The sequence below is a fragment of the Bos indicus genome, chromosome 29, assembly GCF_029378745.1.
Source record: "Bos indicus isolate NIAB-ARS_2022 breed Sahiwal x Tharparkar chromosome 29, NIAB-ARS_B.indTharparkar_mat_pri_1.0, whole genome shotgun sequence".
Taxonomy (NCBI): domain Eukaryota; kingdom Metazoa; phylum Chordata; class Mammalia; order Artiodactyla; family Bovidae; genus Bos; species Bos indicus.
In genome coordinates this window covers 38,852,481-38,872,478 of record NC_091788.1, presented here as the reverse complement: position 1 = coordinate 38,872,478, position 19,998 = coordinate 38,852,481, and the positions used below count along the sequence as shown (strand labels likewise).

The following is a 19,998-nucleotide window of genomic DNA, read 5'->3' as shown; positions in this document are numbered from 1 at the left end:
GAAAAAGCAAGAGAGTTCCAGAAAAGCATCTATTTCTGCTTTATTGACTATGCCAAAGCCTTTGACTGTGTGGATCACAATAAACTGTGGGAAATTCTGAAAGAAATGGGGATACCAGACCACCTGATCTGCCTCTTGAGAAACCTGGATGCAGGTTAGGAAACAACAGTTAGAACCGGGCAAGGAACAACAGACTGGTTCCAAATAGGAAAAGGAGTATGTCAAGGCTGTATATTGTTCAGTCCTTCAGTTGTGTCCATCTCTTTGCAATGCCATAGACTGCAACATGCCAGGCTTCCCTTTCATCACCAACTCCCAGAGATTTCTCAAGCTCATGTCCATCGACTTGGTGATGCTATCCAGCCACCTCATCATCTGTCTTCTGCTTCTCCTCTTGCCTTCAGTCTTTCCTAATATCAATGTCTTTTCCAATGAGTCAACATGTTTAGTATGCATTCAGTCTCTTTTAAAATCAACCAACAAGAATTAAATTCATCTCTGTCCCCACTGCACTCCTAACTCTAGGCCAGAAACAAAAAACTGCAGAGACTGAAGGCTGATTCCAGCACATTGCTGTGGAGATTTTGTTCCCACTATTTTTTTTTTGGGGGGGGGGTGGAAATAAGATTAGTTGCTAACATTAAAATCAGTAGATTGTACATAAATATCCAAACTTCTGATTCTCTTGAAAACATGGCCAACTGGCCTGCTTTCCAGCATGGGTGAAGTGGAGGAAAGGCTGCTCCCAGAGGTAAGGCCTGTGCTGCCCAGATTCCAACATGATCACCTACTCCTAGTATCATATCTACTGCCTCCTGGGGCCATGAGTTTGTGAGAACTAGACTTCTAGCTCTGTTAAGATAAAGACTACTTTTGTCTTGATCAACTTTGACTTTGAAGCCTTTAACCCAGAGCCTAGCACACAGTTCTTCCTTGTATAGTTGTTGGATGATATAAAATATCTTGTGAATGCATATGACATTTCTTCCAAAACAGAAATCATGAAACTGAAGTACTACTCTGCCCTAAATCTTTGATGCAGCCTGCCATCATAGGTGCCCCTATGTCTGCCATTATATCTACTACCTAAACCAAGTTGTATATCCCTGGGCTGTCCCTGAAGTCTTCACTTTACCGTTTGACAACTTATCATCCTAGCAATGTCCTTGCCAATGAAGACAGCAATGCATATCTCACAAAGTGCCTAGGAAGATGACATGAAACCACGCATGTTAAGCATGACCCCTAGTATCCATTTTCATGACGTTCTTAGCAGTTTTTTCTCCAAGTAGGCAAGGTTTTCTGTCTTCTTAGATGTCCATGCAGATCAGTTTGATTTTCCAGCCAAGATTCAAGGAAGAGATTACAGTTCAATTCTCTGTATTCTGAAAAGCTTCAAAGTCCATTCATCAAGGACACTGATGAAGGTAAAGTTTTTATCGAGACCTTTGTATTTTTTTTTTTTTTTCCAGATCTTTTAGTGGCCTGAAGGGGAAAACTAGGGCAGGTCAGAGCATATATAACTAAGGGCTCCCGGTCACCACTACATGCTAAGATCCCAAACTTTCCTGAGTACTTGGAGCAAGGAAAGAAGCATGAAATGGCTTGTGCTCCTCGGGCTGGTGGCCTTCTCAGAGTGCATAGTCAAGTAAGTATGGGGACTGTATGTCACATCATATTCCTTTCTCGGATTTTTCTTTTCATCTGGTTATTCTTCCACATATCATGTTTAGAAGGGAATGGAATATTTCGCTAAGAGTCTTAAAGTTCAACTCTTACTTATTGATAAGTAACTTGCTATAGGAACTTCTATCCAACTGCTATTGGATCCCAAGGTCTTCGTGTAGATTTGGGTTGCACAACACTTGGGGTCCAGTCATGTCATGACCTGTTGAAAATGCAACTCCTTGAAACTGTTCATTGCACAGTCTATGCAGATATTGATGTGGTCCTGTGGAATAGCACTTTTCTACATTTTGTTCAACTGCCCTCTTTTTACCCTGAGTGTTTCAGTGTGTATATGCCTACATCTACATCTATGTATCACTGTCATTTATCTCTCCATCTCTTTGGAAGTCACTGGGAGTCTATTTCTCTTTGTGTTGTTTGCTTTTAATTTTTCATTTGACTCTTACTTCCTTGTCAAGCCTCTGAATTTCCCGTACTTGTTCCCTATATCTTGGATTCTTCTTTCAAACTCTCTCTTCTATTTCAACTTGAAGAAAGATACACTGTTTTATATCTGACAAGCAGTGTGACCACAGCCAACTCAGAAACCTCTTGCATTTCAATTTTCTCCCTTGTAAAAGAGAACAAGAGTCTTCCTTCCTTGAGGTCCTTTGAGAAGGAATGAGTGGGATGGCAACAGCAATGCTAATGGCTGTCATTGTTGAGACTTCTTATTTATCAAGTACCTTATATCCATCACTTCACTTATCCCCAAGATATTCTATTTGGAGGGTTTGTATTGTTACATTCCACCATTTTGCCGAAGGGGACACTGAGACACCACGTGGTCATATGGCTTACCTAATATTGCAGAAAAGAACCTGTATTCAAATCTATGTCTTTGCCATGGTATATGCATAAAATTCTGATAATAATGTGCCTCATAAAAATGATTAGAAAACACACAGGGCCATTACAATGACAGTTATACCTTAACACTGACAGCTAATTGTAGCATCTTCTTTGTTTTCTTTGTCAAATGCTCGGTGAAAGAATACCTCTAAGGAGAGTGAAGACCATGAGAAAAACCCTCAGTGGAAAAAACACGCTGAACAATTTCTTGAAGGAGCATCCTTACAGACTGTCCCATATTTCTTTTCGTGGCTCAAATCTAACTACTCTGCCGCTGAGAAACATCAGAGATGTGAGTATTTTGGGAGGATGGTGCTCCACAGCGCCCCCTGGTGCTCTAGCTTAGCATGGGGCTCATCTGGAGGTGCCAGGTGGGATGTTGGGGTTGGGGTTCCTGCAGGAGGCTGAGACACTGGAAAACAGGGACCCCACCCAGAGAAGGTGCTCTCATCCTCAACTGTTGGTCTTTGTGACTGGGCCTGGCAATTACCAGGTGGCAGGTAAATATCCATTTCTGTGTCAAACATGTGTCATTAGTTTGAGGGTGATTGTTCCTTCTGAACTAAGTGAGCGCCTCAGTTATAGATGAAGAGTGAATCATCACTGATCAAAAGGTAGAACCAACTGCAAAACAATTGTGAATCCCCAGGTAGTGGAATTCAGTTTCCACAGATGCAAGAACGACAGTAGGAAAAAGTCACTAAACCTGTATTCTGTATATGGCCATAAGAATCTAATACAGTGCTTACTGTTTTTAGATTTAAAAAGGGCTTATTTTGTCTTCAAAAATGCCCATGCCAGCCTGAGAGATAGGCAATGAGTAAATACATGTCAAATGAAAGGGTCACCTCTGTGGTGTTGATTGGATGTGGTCTGAGTTTAGAGGGAGTGGCTGGGGTTGATCAAGTAGGACCTCCTGGAGAAGGGGGTGCTAAGGCTTGGTTTGAAGAGACTACAGAGCTTCTCAGATGAAGGCACCAGGACTTCCCTGGGGGTCCAGCAATCCTGGGAGCCCAGTGGTTATGCCTCTGGGCTTCCCATGCAGGAGATACCACTCCAACGCTTGGTCATAGAGTCAATATCCTGCATACAATATAGCACAGGAAAAATATATCAAATGCAGATACCTCTGTGACCAAAGTCTGTGAGCTGCACAGTGGTTAGAAAGTGGTCTCAAGAGATATGTGACACTCAGAGGGAGGCATCAGTGTGGGGATAGAGGGTAGCCAGTTCTGCACTAACCCACTCCCTCCTTCTCCCTGTAGATGCTCTACGTGGGTAACATCACCATTGGAACACCCCCTCAAGAATTCCAGGTTGTCTTTGACACAGGTTCATCTGACTTGTGGGTGCCCTCTGACTTTTGCATCAGTCCAGCCTGTTGTGAGTACAGACACCCCATACCTGGACCATCCTTCACTTGCCCTGCCGCCCTGTTTTTCACCCTTGGCACCTGATGACGCTCATCTCTTGTGTCTGCAGCTACACACGTTAGGTTCAGACATTTTCAGTCTTCCACCTTCCGGCCTACCACTAAGACCTTCAGGATCATCTATGGATCTGGGAGAATGAAAGGAGTTGTTGCGCATGACACAGTTCGGGTAACAGTGTAACAAATGCTGAGTCAGGGCTGGATATGAGGTGACCACTGCTTGCAAAACAGATGCAGGACCATCTGGCAGGACCCTTCCTAGCTTAACTTCCATAGATATTGGTAATCTTATCCATAGGATCATGTCTCTGGGGCTGAAGTGCCCATGGTGACACACGAGCAAACAAATTAGCTAACCCAGAGAGTGGATTGAGGTGTGGACTTGCAGTTCCTCTGCCCATGAGCAGTTCAAGGTTCATTTCGCTGGGAGCGAGAAGGGATAAAAGCACCCACTTTTATATTAACAGACCGTTCCCACCACTTTCCAGTGATAACTGGTTTAATTCTGCAATAACCCCACAAAGCAGTTACTCTGATTAGCTCACACGACTTATGAGGAAACTGAGGTCCAGACAGCAAGGGCCTTGTTGAGAGCACACAAGCGATAAAAGGTGGAGTTAGGCTGGCTTTTCAGGACTGAAGTTGCTGTGGGGTGTTTGGGGACAGGATAAAACTGATCTGGGGACCCTGGGTGCAGTCAAGGGCTTCAGGTATCCAAAGTGGGAAACTTGAGACCTAAGAAGTCAAGGGGTCTGATAAATGAGTTCTCACTCTAGAGGACCCTTGAGAATCTAATAAATCTATGGCTTGCCTCCCCCAAAATTCTTGAGTAGTTCCCCTCTCTCTCTTTCTCTCTCATACTCACTCACACAAATACACATATTCCCCAAAGTGAATTCCCCAGGAGTAATTTCATAGAACCCTGCAAGCAAGATTGTGTTTTTGGCTTCTGTCTTCCTGGACAGATGTAGAATCCACAGTACCTTACAGAGAATGCAGTCCATTTCTGTCATTAGGTCACAGTGATGGCAAAGAGCAGGCTATCTTATTCTAGATTGTGTTGTCCATAAGGTGGCACCAATAGGACCTGGTGTTACTCTTGGTTGCCCCTCCTGTACAGAAGCCACGAGGCCAATTTGACTCACTCAGGTGGTGTTTTTCAGAGGGGAAGATGTTTTAAAATTCACAGTGTCTCTCAAATGGAACCCAAATTCCCCTTCCACCTTGCTCTAACTGTCTGCGGGCAAACAAAGACAGAGCCCAGCCTCAGTTCTTCCCTGAGGATCTAATGGCAATGCACTCCAGCCCAGTCCTAGCCCCACTTTACATATCTGTAAGTGGGAACACGCTTCTCTCCCACAGATTGGGAACCTTGTAAGTACTGACCAGCCGTTCGGCCTAAGCATGGCGGAATACGGGTTGGAGAGCAGAAGATTTGATGGCATCTTGGGCTTGAACTACCCCAATCTATCCTGCTCTGGGGCCATTCCCATCTTTGATAAGCTGAAGAATCAAGGTGCCATTTCTGATCCTATTTTTGCCTTCTACTTGAGCAAGTAAGTCTGAGATGGACAATTGCTTTCTACACATTATCTGTAAGATGATTTCAGTTGCACAAAAATTATAGAACACTTGATAAAGAAGTATCCTGAGATAATATAACCAAGGATAACTATGGCCCCAGGGCCCTCCCTGCCTTCAGCACTGGCTTTTATAAGTTAAATATTTTTGGAAAACAACCCTACTCCTGGGCTCAAGACCAATAACTTGGTCTAGCGGGGTGAGTTATGAGGGAGGCTAATGGAAGGCAACCGGAAACAAGCTGGAGGAAAAAGCAATACGATTTGCTTATGAATTTTATAAGGAAGGAAGGAGAAGGATGGTGGATATCTTTCCTTCCTCATTAGTGCTTTACTGGCAGGACCAGCTACACAATTTGTGGAGCCAGTGAGTAATGAAAGTGTGGGACACAAAAGTGTGGGACCCCTTGTTCAAGAAATATTAGGCATTTCAAGACAGGGAGAGCAGAGGTGGGGTCCCTTCTGAGTGTGGAGCCCTTTGGACAGTGTAGGTCACAGACCAGTGTAGCCAACTCTGGGTGACCTGAACCCACACCCTTAGAATTCCCAGGCCTTGATTTTCCTGAAAAATGACAAGGTGGACACGAGGAAAGCCAAAACACTTCAGCACCATGTCCTTTGGGGGTGTCTGAGCACTCAGGTCGCCGGAGGTCCAGGGCGTCTTCAGAAGACATAGGGGATGGAGCTCAGACAAGTGATTCAGATTCTAACCTCCTCTGTGCCACTCATGAGACATTAACAGACTTCAGTCTGGATCTCAATCTCTCCTAGACACTATTTCTGCATCTGTACATGGGGACCTTATTAGGGTGTTCATAGTTGGATAAGCACAGCTCTCAGACAGTGCTGCTGTTACTGTCTTCCAAGGACCTCCCCCCACTTTTTTCTCTCTACAGAGACAAGCGAGAGGGCAGTGTGGTGATGTTTGGTGGGGTGGACCACCGCTACTACAAGGGAGAGCTCAACTGGGTACCACTGATTCGAGCAGGTGACTGGATTGTACACGTAGACCGGTAAGCCTCTCCCTCTGAGGGTCAGCCCAAGTGATGCTCCCGCTAATGTACATGGACACAGGAAGACACACATAAATTCATTCTCAGATACACAGTCACACAGACATATACACCACCCACAATGACACAGACAGACACACAGACACTTGGAAACATACAAGCAGACACATATAAACCTACACAGAGACACATAAAAACATGCATAGCTAGTCAGAGACACATAGAAACACACATACAAATTAACACACAAGCACATAAATACACAAACAACCCATGGGTTCATAATCCCCGGTCTTCTGAGCAAGGCTCTGACCAGGGTCCTAAAAGGGTCCAGATAGGTCTGTGCAGCTGGGATAGGGCTGCACCCACTGCCCTTTGAGGTGGGGAGCATGGTTAGAGGACTCTACAGTGTGGTGAACAGAGGATCAAGGAGAATTTCACCAGCCTGAACAGAGTTATGATAAGATGACCGACTGTCCAAGGCTACCTAGGACATAGGAAGTTCTCAGTACAGATAAATATCAATTTAAAAACAGGGACAGTCCTGAGAAAATGGGGAAAACTGGTCTTTTTAGGGAGCAGCTACCCAGCAGTGGAGAGAGGTTGGCTGCAGTATTAAGACATGAAAGCAACTAATAAAAAAGACACCTCATGTTCATGGGCACACAGTGGTGCAGGGTCTATAACAAAGAATCAAGAAGGTGGGATCCAGGAGTGACCTGAGGACAAGAGGCATAATTGATAGGATTCTGTGTAATACCCTCAGACAAAATCTGTCGTCTCCTTTGGAGTTTCTGTGGGCTAGTCATGTATTTACTGGCCAAGGTCTCAGGGTCTGAGCTGGTTGCAGGAGCAGTGCTGGGAGACACCCTCACCCAGAGGAGCCCCTCTCTCCCCCTACTATGAGAATCTGCTGCCCCTGCAAATCTCCATCTTCACTCTGTGTGTGACCCGTTATTTGTTCCCCACCAGATACAGCTCTCTGGAGGGTTCTTATTATTTTCTCAGTCTTCATTCACTCATTGAACAGATAAGCATTGGGCATCCACTGTGTGTCAGGCACTTTAGGGAGGCAATGAAAGGTTGTTGTTGAATCACGCAAAGACGTTGGGATTCTTGGCCCCAAAGGAGAACAATTCAATCCCGGGCCAGAGATGAGCCTTGATCACCCAGAGCTCTTGTGTAATAAAGTTTTATTAAAGTATAAAGGAGATAGAGAAAGCTTCTGACATAGGCATCAGAAGGGGGCAGAAAGAGTGCCCCCCTGCTAGTCTTCAGCTGGATGTTACATAGTCACTAGCAGTCTGTTAATGAAAGAAAGGAATGTCTTAAAACTCAGAATGGCACTAGGCCCCTCACCCATAAGATGCATTCTGGGATAATCTTGGCACCAAATGGTTCATCCTGGGCCATAAAATGATTAACGTGAATCTTGAAGAAGGGTAGATCACCATACAAATAGTTTCATTTACATAGATTAGGGGAACAATATCTGAGTATAACGTACTGGTTTGTCAAGCAGGTTCTGAGACAAAGGAGGAACAGACTTGAAGACAGACTTTGGGGTAAATGTATAGTACATTAGCATAGCTTAAGATAAACATTTCCATAAGAAAAAGGCATTGGTTATCTCTAGGTTTGAGCATAGTTAACTTCAGGTGAAACCAGGTGTCATTATGGCAACACAGTATTTTAAGAGACACCTCCTTTTAAATTTATATAGAGAAGGAAAAAATATCACTAGTTTGTTTCCTTCTGCCGCTTAAGAGAGATAAAAATGTCTGACACTTGCAGGCTATTTCCTCAGTTTGCAGACCCCTGGCCTTCCTGCCTGTTACCCTCTCAGTAAGGAGAATAAAACTCTCCCTCACATCTAAGAAGGCAGATGTACATGAAGTGACTCGCCTACATAGTGAATTGTGACTTTGGTACATGCTAGACATGAGGAGGAGAAGGCAATGAAAACCCACTAAAGTACTTTGCCTAGAAAATCCCATGGACGGCAGAGCCAGGTGGGCTGCTCTTTATGAGGTCACACAGAGTCGGGCACGACTGAAGTGAATTAGCAGCAGCAGCAGGAGCAGTCATGAGGAAGGGTCTACAGAGAGTGACAAAGACAGGAGACTGATAAACACCAGGGGAAAGACTTCCAGAAAACAATACAATTAAGCTGGAATCTGGAAGATAAGAAGAAATTTGCTAGTCAAAGGGGAGTGCAGTCTTCTAGGAAGGAAGACCAGCTTGTGTCAAGGTAAAAAACATCCTGGTGTATTCAAGTACTACATTTGACGATGTCAGGAAAGGTGCTATGTTGAGAGCAAAGGAAAAGAGGGCAAGAGACAAAGGGCTGTTTACGAGACAATCAGGAAGGGGGCAACGCTAAGGAGACTCAGAGTGACCTTGATGTCTGCTTTCTTCCATTGTCTCTCAGCATCACCATGAAAAGAGAGGTTATTGCTTGTTCTGATGGCTGCGCGGCCCTTGTGGACACTGGGACATCACTTATCCAAGGCCCAGGAAGAGTGATCGATAACATACACAAGCTCATTGGTGCCACGCCACGGGGTTCCAAGGTGAAGGGTCATGCCCCAGGGTCACTCCCAGTCTTCACACACGACAAGGATCACCATGGCCAACCTCTCACCCTCTCTCTCTAACAGCATTACGTTTCATGTTCTGTGGTCAATACTCTGCCCTCTATTATCTTCACCATCAATGGCATCAACTACCCAGTGCCAGCTCCAGCCTACATCCTCAAGGTGAGGGGAAAATACTTATGGTTGGTTCTCAAACTGGAGCTTGCAGGAACCCTTGGGCTGCTGCTGGAAGGAGGGTGCCCTTTGGAGGCCACATCACACCACTGCAGATGCTCCTGAGCCCTGTGGCTGGGCCAGTGCCTCCCACAATACCAATCACTGTGTGGGACATTGATCTTCCTGAAATAAATGTGGAGAGGCCACATCATATGGCATGGTGGGAGTCAGGGAGAGGGAAACACTAAGGTCCTCAGTCCTCAAAGAGCTTCAATTCAATCTGAACCCGTAGGTGCAAGAACATGAAATTCAGCTCTAGCAGTCCCTGAAATAGGCCATGTTACAAGGAGAATGGCTGGGGACAATCCCAGTGTGATATCCCAGCATAATTTAACAGTCTGCCTTCCCTTCTCAAGATTTTTCTGGTTTGAATGATAAATTACATGCTCAACCTAGTCTCGCCTGCATCTTCCCCTTACTCTGGACAGGTACCTCCTTTGTTAGTTGGGATACCCGACCCCTCTGTGGGGAGGTTGGATAATAAGGTGAATAAAGGGTGCATAGTGACTGCTCAGCCCTGGAACAGGGTGGAGGCTTCATGTCAGCTCCCTGTGAGAGTTCAGAGCAGGCTGATGGACTCAAAGAAGGCTTTGAGGAAGAGAGGAAATTTCAGGAATTCTAAAATGACAAACTCATTGAGCCATTTTGAGGGTTGCTTGGTTTAGGCAAAGGTGCACTGGATTCTATGCAAATGGCATCTCAAGGTGGTCTGCACTAAGGGACTGGGGAATTACTAGGGGTGATGAGGGCTACGGACTGACCAGTGGAGATGGGGAGCCAGAGTACATTATCCACCCAAGCATGGAGTGGCCAAAGATGGTGAGTGTGGGCCGAAGGAGGCTTCTCAGAGTTCCTGAGTTAAGTCTTCAAGAACATGTTGTGGGCACTGCTCTATTTAAGATGGATAACCAATAAAGAGTTACTTTGTAGCACAAGGAACTCCACTCAGTTATATGACAGCCTGGATGGAAGGGGTATCTTTGGGACAAGGATACCTCGATACATATGGCTGAGTCCCTTTACTGTCCACCTGAAACTCATAATATTGTTAATCAGCTATACTCCAATACAAAATAAAGTTTTTTAATAAAGTATGGATTGTGGGGATGCACGAGGAGAACCAGCATTCTCTGGAGAGAAAACAAGGAGCAGGAATCAGAATGAAAGAATCAGGGAGTGAGGGGAACTATGGACACACTTGTTCTTTTCTAAATAATTATTTTGAAGTGTGGCTAATCTTCAGTGTTGCATTAAATTCTGCTGCACAACAATGTGACTCAGTTATACACATAGAAATATATTATTTTCTTATTGTTTTTCATGTGGTTTACCACTGAATATTGAATATAATTCCTGACGCTCTACAATAGGACTTTGTTGTTTTTCATTCCTCTGTTTCACCAACTCCCAGTCCTCCACTCACCACACCCTTCCACATGACAACCTCATGTCTTGGCCCTCTTTGGTTTTGGATGAACTCTCATATCCCCTGCTGCTGAGAAAACCCCTTCATACTTACTAAAAGAGGGAAATAAAGAATTTTGCTGGGTCTGGATATTGGGGGGGAGTCACCGGCAAGGGCTCATGCTGACTGGTGTCTGTTTCTGACTTCCCCAGGATTCTAGAGGCTACTGCTATACCGCCTTTAAAGAGCAAAGAGTGAGGAGATCTACAGAGAGCTGGTTACTGGGTGACGTCTTCCTGAGGCTGTATTTCTCAGTCTTTGATCGAGGAAATGACAGGATTGGCCTGGCACCAGCAGTGTAAATGCTTGGAGTGGTTCAGGAATCAGTAAGGCTGCTCCTAACACACAGTCACTCACACTTTGGGCACTCCTGCCCAGGATGCTGGTGAACTGTATTTGGTGGTTTGTACACCCTATTCTCAGTAAAGAATAAAGGGTTTCACTCTTATTGGTGCTGAAACAAATGTTGCCTCTGTTTGTGTCTGGGTGTGAAGGATCTAGAACCAAGTCTGAATCAAAATTGATAGGAGCCCTACTCCAACTGGCTTCAAGGAACAGGGAGATTCATGCAAATGATTCTGGGAATCCAGGATACAAAAATCAGAGCAAATACAAAGATCTCAGTGACTGGATCCAAGAAATCTGCAGGCATCAATTCTCCCTCAGCCTCACTATTTCCCTTCGGTCTACTTTGATGGTCTTAGCCTGGCAACTTTTTTCCTTAAGGCTTCTACACCTAGTGAGGGAGTTCAAGCTACATGCCCTAGGGTTTTAAATCCTGAAGGCATCACCTAGTAAGGAAAAAAGTTTGCAGACATCAGAGTTCAAGGGTGTTCTCTGAATCACCCACCTCAGTTCACATGTACAGCCCTAGATCAGCCATCCTGGCAGGGACATGGGGTCTTATGACTGGCTTTACATGGTCTTTGTTCCTGACCCAGCCACACACATGATTGTCAATTTCCTCCAGAACTACATGACTGAAGCTGGGGAGAGGCAGCCACAAGGATAACAACTGGCAGATGGTCTAGGCCATAGAAAAGTTTGTGATAACCCACCAACTCCACCACCTCCTCATTCAGAGGAATTATAAGTTGTAATGAAATAGACTCTTATCATCCAATCTCAGACAAACTTCTCACTGGGCTTCTCCTCCAGGGGACTTTTGGGTGAGGTGCTTTATGAAGAGTTGGTTCCCTCTTTTTCCCATGCCCCAGTCACCAGCTCTCTGCCACATATTCCTGATCTGTCCTTTCCAGTCCCACTTGGTAAGTGGTGGTGGCCCCAGTGGATCCCTGAGCCATATCTCTCCTCCAGGGCCCAGAATGCCACTTCCTTGGCCTCCAATGCTGCTGGGGAGAATGCAATGCATGTATCGGGGGACCCAGGGTACACAGAGCCTTCAGCCTTTCTGAGCTTCCTCCAGGGGTGGAGCTACAAACTATTTGCTTGGAGCTGCTATGGTTAGGCACCTTTCAGTGGAAGCGTCCTTTCTTTCCATCTGTACCCCTCAGTACATTCCTCAGCTAAGACAGCAATGGTCAGAGGTTGATTTGCTTTCAGATTGACTGGTTTGATCTCCTTGGTTTATAAGGGACTCTCAAGAATCTTCTCAAGCACCGCAGTTCAAAAGCTCAATTCTTTGGTCTTTACCCTTTCGCATGGTTCAGATCGCTCATCTGTACATGATTACTGGAAAAATCATAGCTTTGACACTACAGACCTCTGTAGCAAAGTGAGTCTATGCTTTTTAATACACTGTGCAGGTTTTTCATAACCTTTCTTCCTTCCAAGAAGCAAGTGTCTTTTATTTTTGGGCTGCAGTCAAGGTCCATTGTGGTTTGCGAGCCCAAGAAAATAAAATCTGCCACTGTTTCCACGTTTCCCTCATCTATATACCATGATGTGGTGGGACCGGATGCCATGAATGTTGAGTATATTTTTGTGAAGAGTGTTTTGAATGAGTTTTAAGCCAGTTTTTGCATCTCCTCTCCTCATCAAGAGGCTCTTTAGTTCCTCTCTACTTTCTGCCATTAGGGCAGTGTCATCTTCATATCTGTGGATGTTGATATTTCTCCCAGCAATCTTTATTGCATCTTGGGATTTATGCAGTCCAACATATTTAATGATGTATCCTATATAGAAGTTAAATAACCAGAGTGAGAATGTACACCTTGTCACGCTTCTTTCCCAGTTTTACATCTGTCAGTTGTTCTGTGTCTGATTCTAACTGCGGCTTTTTTACCTACATACAGACTTTTCAGGAGACAGGTAAGGTGATCTGGTACTTCCATTTCCTTAAGAATCTTCCACAGTTTGTTGTGGTCCTTTATGTGAAAGGCTTTAGCATAATCAGTGAAGCAGACAGAAATGCTTTCTGGGATTCCCTTGCTTTCTCTATGATCCAATGGATGTTGCCAATTTGATCTCTTGTTCCTCAAACCAGTTTGTACATCAGGAAGTTTTCAGTTCATGCAGTGTTGAAGCTTAGCTTGAAGGATTTTGAACATTACCTTGCAAGCAAGTAAGATGAGCACAATTGCATGATAGGTTGAACATTCTTTGGAATTGCCTTTCTTTTTGATTGGAATGAAAATTGACTTTTCCCAGCACTGTGGCCACTGCTGAGTTTTCCAAATTTGCTGACATATTGAATGCAGCACTTTTACAGCCTCATTCTTTAGGATTTTTAAATAGCTCAGCTGGAATTCCATCACCTCTCCTATCATTGTTTGTAGTGATGCTTCCTAAGGCCCACTTGACTTCATACTCCAGTATATCTGGCTTTACATGAGTGATGCAAGCATCATCCCTATCCCGGTGTTTATGGCTGTTTTTGTACAGTTCTTCTGTGTGTTCTTGCCACCTCTTCTTAATCTCGTCTGCTTCTGTTAAGTCTCTGACTTTTCTGATCTTTATTGTGCCCATTCTTGCATGAAGTGCTCCTCTGGTAGCTCCAATTTTCCTGAAGTGATCTATATTCTTTACAATTCTATTATTTTCCTCTAATTCTTGCAGTGTTCACTTATGAAGACTTATATCCCCTTGCTAGTCTCTGGAAATCTGCATTCCATTTAATATATCTTTCCCTTTCTCTTTTGCCTTTCACTTCTCTTTTTTTCTCAGCTATTTTAAGGCTTCCTCAGGTAACCCCTTTTCCTTCTCACATTTGGTTTTCTTGGCGATGGTTTTGGTGACCACCTCCCGTACAATGTTACAAACCTCCATCCATAGATCTTCAGGCTTCCAGACCAAATCCCTTGAATCTATTTTTCATCTCCATTATAAAATCATAAGGGATTTGATTTAAGTCATAGCTGAATATTCTACTGGTTTTCCTTACTTACTTCAATTAAAGCCTGAATACTGCTTGCTTCTGCCTAAGCATTGTTGCCAGATCACCACCCACCACTCCCAGTGGGTGTGGAGCAAAAACACACAATTTGGGGACTGTTACCCTGGGTTTGTGCTTGGCTTTTCACGTGCTTGGCTGTGGGACCTTGATCAAGTCCCTTAAGCTCAGTTTTCTCATCTGGTCAATGGGCACGATGATGATAATTCCACCTCTAGATGCATGTGTGCCTGCTAAGAAGAAGTGGCCCTGAGAGGGCTTACTTGGTTCCTGAGTCTGGAAAAAGTATGAATTATTTTGCCACCTGGGGAGATGGAAATCTTCTGTTTAGAGGTTATGGCTGCCATCCCCAAGGCTAAATATTGATTCAAGCCAAATGACATCTATTTCTGAACCCTGACCCAGAACTCTGACTGAGCTGGTACTTCTTTCTGTTTTCTGGGCTCCCAGAAGAGCTAATGATTATTGGCTCAGATTACTCCCTTCCTCATCCTTACCAGTCAGCCTTTCCTTGTCAACTACTTCTCCCCTGAAATCAAACTGCAAGGAAAGTCATAAAGGCTCTTGGTCTCATGTCAGTTTCCCACATCTCCAGCATAGCAACAAGTAGCTGTTATGGGTACTTATCATAGCAACAACTATGGCAACCTGTACAGTCCAATCTCAGCCTGTTAAATTAATCTTTCCTTATTTGGCCCCTCATGTTTAAATTACCTATAGTTGCTTTAATAATCTTCCTATGCTTGCTGTTTAATGTCGAAATATGTGTGGACCTCATCTAGTTTGCTTTCCAAAGCATAATTCCAACCATTAAGCATAATTCCAATCATTCCACTTGGCAATTAAGTAACCAAACATTTAGTCATCTAACTACCCACAGGAATTGACAAAAGCAAACCACCCATCATGCATTTGTTGCTTTCCCGAAAACACCATTGAAGTGATCTGCTGAAACAATGTGATACATTGCCATGTACACTCCAGAAGGGACACTTTTTCTCTGGATTTGTTTTCCATCTAGTGCAGAATGTCTACCATAAGCCTGGCCCTCCAGCAGCTTGTCACCTACTTTTTGCAGACTCAGCCTACTCCATATCCCTTCCACATCTCTCAGTAAAATCTAGAGAACAGGCTCAGTCAAAGTTCTCACTCCTGCAGAAAACAGTTTTTTGTTTGTTTGTTTTTTGTATTTTTAGAAAACAATATTTGGTAATACATTCAAAATCTTGTGCTCCTTGCCTTGGATTCAAGGACCTACACCAGAGGATGGGAAGTCTCCCCTTCCACCTAAATTTTCACCACTTCCACCAGGGCCACAGGCTTTACTGGATCTGAAAGACTTCTGCCTGCTCCCTGATATCCTCTGTACATCAGTTCAGTTTACTCTCTGTCATGTCCAACTCTTTGCTATATCGTGGGGTGCAGCATGCCAGGTTTCCCTGTTCATCACTAACTCCTGGAGCTTGCTCAAACTCATCTTCATCAGGTTGGTGATGCCACCCAACAATTTCATCTTCTGTCTTCCCCTTTGCCTTCTGCCTTTAATATTTCCCTGCATCAGGGTCTTTTCTAATGAGTCAGTTCTTCCCATCAGGTGGCCAATGTATTGGAGGTTCAGCTTCAGCATTAGTCCTTCCAATGAATATTCAGGAATTATTTCTTTTAACATGGACTGGTTGGATCTCCTTGCAGTCCAAGGGACTCTCAAGAGTCTTGTCCAACACCACAGTTTAAAAGCATCAATTCTTTGGTACTCAGCTTTCTTTATGGTCCAACTCTCACATCTACTCACAATTTCTGGTAAAACCATAGTTTTGACTATACAGACCTTTGTTGGTAAAGTAATGTCTCTTAGAAGTATGTCTACATAGTAATGTCTACATAGAAGAACTGCACAAAAAAGATATTAATGACCCATATGACCACGATGGTGTGATCACTCACCTAGAGCTAGACAGTCCTGACATGCGAAGTCAAATGGATCTTCAGAAGCATCACTAAGAGCAAAGCTAGTGGAGGTGATGGCATTGCAGTTGAGCTATATCAGATCCTAAAAGATGATGCTGTTAAAGTGCTGCACTCAATATGTCAGCAAATGTGGAAAAGTCAACATTGGCCACAGGACTGGAAAGGTCGTTTTCATTGCAATCTCCCAAAAAGGTGATTTCAAAGAATGTTCAACTACCACAGAGTTCCACTCATCTCACATGCTACAAATGTAATTTATCCAAGCAAGTCTTCAACAGTAAGTACATAAACTGTGAAATTCCATATGTTCAAGCTGGATTTAGAAAAGGCAGAGGAACCAGAGATCCAAGTGTCAACATTTGTTGGATCGTAGAAAAAGGAATAGAATTTGAGAAAAACACCTACTTCTGCTTTATTGACCATGAAAAAAGCTTTGAGTGTTGATCACAACAAACTGTGGAAAACTTACAGAGATGGGAATATCAGACCGTCTTACCTGCCTTCTGAGAAATCTGTATGCAGATCAAGATGCAACAGTTACAACTGAACATGGAAGAGCAGAGTGGTTCCAAATCGGGAACAGAGTACATAAAGGCTGTGTATTGTCACCTGGGTTATTTAACTTATATGTAAAGTATGTCATGTGAAATGCCCAACTGGATGAAGCATAAGCTGGAATCAAGATTGCTGGGAGAAATATCAATACCCTCAGATAGGCAGAAGACACCACCCTCATGGCAGCAATTGAAGCAAAATTAAATAGCCTCTTGATAAAATGAAATAAGAGAGCAAAACATCTGGTTTAAACTTCACACTCAGCTAATGAAGATCATGGCATTTGGCCCCATCACTTCATGGCAAATAGATGGAGAAACAATGGAAACAGAGACTTTATTTTTGGAGGCTCCAAAATCACTGCAGATGATGACTGCAACCATGAAATTAAAAGATGCTTGCTCATTTGAAGAAAAACTGTGACAAACCTATACAAATTTTTTAAAAGTAGAGACATTATTTTGCTGAAAATTTCATTATAATCAAAGCTATGATTTTTCTAGTTGTCATGTATGGATGTGACAGTTGCACCATAAAGAATGGTGAGTGATGAAGAATTGATGGTTTTAAACTGTGGCATTGGATAAGACTCTTGAGAGTCCCTTGGACTGCACAGAAATACACCCAGTCATCCTAAAGGAAATCAATCCTGAATATTCATGGGAAGGACCGATGCTGAAATTGAACTTCCAATACTTTGGCCAACTGATGTAAAGAACTGACTCATTAGAAAAGACCCTGTTACTGGGAAAGATTGAAGGCAAGAGAAGAGGATCACAGAGGATGAGATGGTTGGATGGAATCACCAACTCGATGGATATGAGTTTGCCCAAGCTCCAAGAGTTGGTGAGGAACAGCGAGCCCTGGCGTGCTGAAGTCCATGGGGTTTCAAAGAGTCAGAAATGACTGAGGAACTGAACTGAACTAAACATACCACAGAGCAAATACTATTTGTAATTGGCATGTTTCTCCAGCAAGACTGAGGCTCCCTAAGGCCCCAACACATATCCCCAGTCAAGTTTGCACCCATGCACAGAAGTCAGTGCCTAGCATTCACAAGGCATTAAGTGAGTTCTGGTTGCAGGGGGACCTCCATTTTAGTCGACATAAAGGAGTAAAGGACACATTTATCCTCCTGTCTCACATAACTCCAAAATAGAAAAGGCAAATGAAAGAGCATTGTTTTACATCAAACATCTGGCAGCAGAGAATGGATTCCTCAGGCGGGGAGCAAGCAAGGAGAGTTCTACAATTGCCCCAACTCTAGAAATAGTTTCCAACACATGCATGGAAGGTGTACCTAGGCAGAGACAAACAGTGTCCCCAGGAAGAGAGATTTATGACTCTATATAGTTAGAGTTCACAGGAAAGAGCTACATACATAGAACTGTGGGAAGGTACAGGTGATATCCATCCAGGTTTCAGCAGAGTTGATAGTACTGGTCTGAATTATAGGGAACAATCCTTGAGTCTCAAATTGCACCAAGTCTAATTGTGTCCCCACCCACCAGTGTGGAAATTACTCTTTTTTTTAAATATAAACTTATTTACTTTAATTGGAGGCTAATTACTTTACAATATTGTATTGGTTTTGCCATACATTGACATGATCTGCCACGCATGTACACGTGTTCCTCATCCTGTTCCCCCTCCCACCTCCCTTCCCATACCATCCATCTGGGTCATCCCAATGCACCAGCCCCGAGCATCCTGTATCATGCATCGAACCTGGACTGGTGATTCGTTTCACATATGATAATATACATGTTTCAATGCCATCCTCCCAAATCATCCCACCCTCGCCCTCTCCCACAGAGTCCAGAAGACTGTTCTATACATCTGTGTCTATTTTGATGTCTCACATACAGGGTTATTACCATCTTTCTAAATTCCATATATGTGCATTCAGTTCAGTTCAGATGCTCAGTCGTGTCCGAATCTTTGTGACCCCATGAATCACAGCACTCCAGGCCTCCCTGTCCATCACCAACTTCCGGAGTTCTCTCAAACTCACGTCCATCATGTCGGTGATGACATTCAGCCATCTCATCCTCTGTCGTCCCCTTCTCCTCCTGCTACCAATCCCTCCCAGCATCAGAGTCCTTTCCAATGAGTCAAATCTTCCCATGAGGTGGCCAAAGTATTGGAGTTGCAGCTTCAGTATCATTCCTTTCAAAGAACTCCCAGGGCTGATCTCCTTTATTTTATTTTTTAATATGAATTTATTTATTTTAATTGGAGGTTAATTACTTTACAATATCGTATTGATTTTGCCATACATCAACATGAATCCACCACAGGTATACACGCATTCCCCATCCCGAAGCCCCCTCCCTCCTCCCTCCCCGTACCATCCCTCTGGGTCATCCCAGTTCACCAGCCCCAAGCAACCAGTATCATAGAATGGACTGGTTGGATCTGCTTGCAGTCCAAGGGACTCTCAAGAGTCTTCTCCAACACCACAGTTCAAAAGCATCAATTCTTCAGCGCTCAGCTTTCTTCATAGTCCCACTCTCACATCCATACATGACCACTGGAAAAACCATAGCCTTGACTAAACGGACTTTTGTTGTCAAAGTACTGTCTCTGCTTTTCAATATGCTATCTAGGTTAGTCATAAGTTTTCTTCCAAGGAGTAAGCGTCTTTTAATTTCATGGCTGCAGTCACCATCTGCAGTAATTTTGGAGCCCAAAAAAATAAAGTCTGACACTGTTTCCACTGTTTCCCCACCTATTTCCCATGAAGTGATGGGACCAGATGCCATGATCTTCGTTTTCTGAATGTCAAGCTTTAAGCCAAATTTTTCACTCTCCTCTTTCACTTTCATCAAAGGCTTTTTAGTTCCTCTTCACTTTCTGCCATAAGGCTGGTGTCATCTGCATATCTGAGGTTCTTGATATTTCTCCCGGCAATCTTGATTCCAGCTTGTGCTTCTTCCAGTCCAGCGTTTCTCATGATGTACTCTGCATATAAGTTAAATAAGCAGGGTGACAATATACAGCCTTGATGTACTCCTTTTCCTATTTGGAGCCAGTCTGTTGTTCCATGTCCAGTTCTAACTGTTGCTTCTTGAACTGCATACAAATTTCTCAAGAGGCAGATCAGGTGGTCTGGTATTCCAATCTCTTTCAGAATTTTCCACAGTTTATTGTGATCCACACAGTCAAAGGCTTTGGCGTAGTCAATAAAGCAGAAATAGATGTTTTTCTGGAATTCTCTTGTTTGTTTGATGATCCATC

At 43.7% G+C, this 19,998-nt stretch overlaps 1 protein-coding gene across 1 annotated transcript; it reads left to right on the top strand.

The window, feature by feature from the left end:
* Window positions 1-1,472: 1,472 nt before the first annotated feature.
* Window positions 1,473-11,326, top strand: LOC109554709 (pregnancy-associated glycoprotein 1-like). The gene is made up of 9 exons (XM_070782587.1): window positions 1,473-1,648; window positions 2,722-2,872; window positions 3,846-3,963; window positions 4,063-4,181; window positions 5,375-5,568; window positions 6,489-6,605; window positions 9,037-9,178; window positions 9,266-9,364; window positions 11,036-11,326. Exons 1-9 carry the CDS (start codon window positions 1,548-1,550, stop codon window positions 11,183-11,185), a joined length of 1,191 nt encoding a protein of 396 aa, XP_070638688.1. The 5' UTR covers window positions 1,473-1,547; the 3' UTR covers window positions 11,186-11,326.
* Window positions 11,327-19,998: the final 8,672 nt, after the last annotated feature.

What these genes read in the sequence shown, in the direction of transcription:
- LOC109554709 (XM_070782587.1), top strand. Translation starts at nt 1,548, where the DNA reads ATGCTAAGATCCCAAACTTTCCTGAGTACTTGGAGCAAGGAAAGAAGC. An exon ending in TTGCATCAGTCCAGCCTGTT is followed by an intron (nt 3,964 to 4,062) that starts GTGAGTACAGAC and finishes TTGTGTCTGCAG; the next exon opens with CTACACACGTTAGGTTCAGA. An exon ending in CTCCAGCCTACATCCTCAAG is followed by an intron (nt 9,365 to 11,035) that starts GTGAGGGGAAAA and finishes TGACTTCCCCAG; the next exon opens with GATTCTAGAGGCTACTGCTA.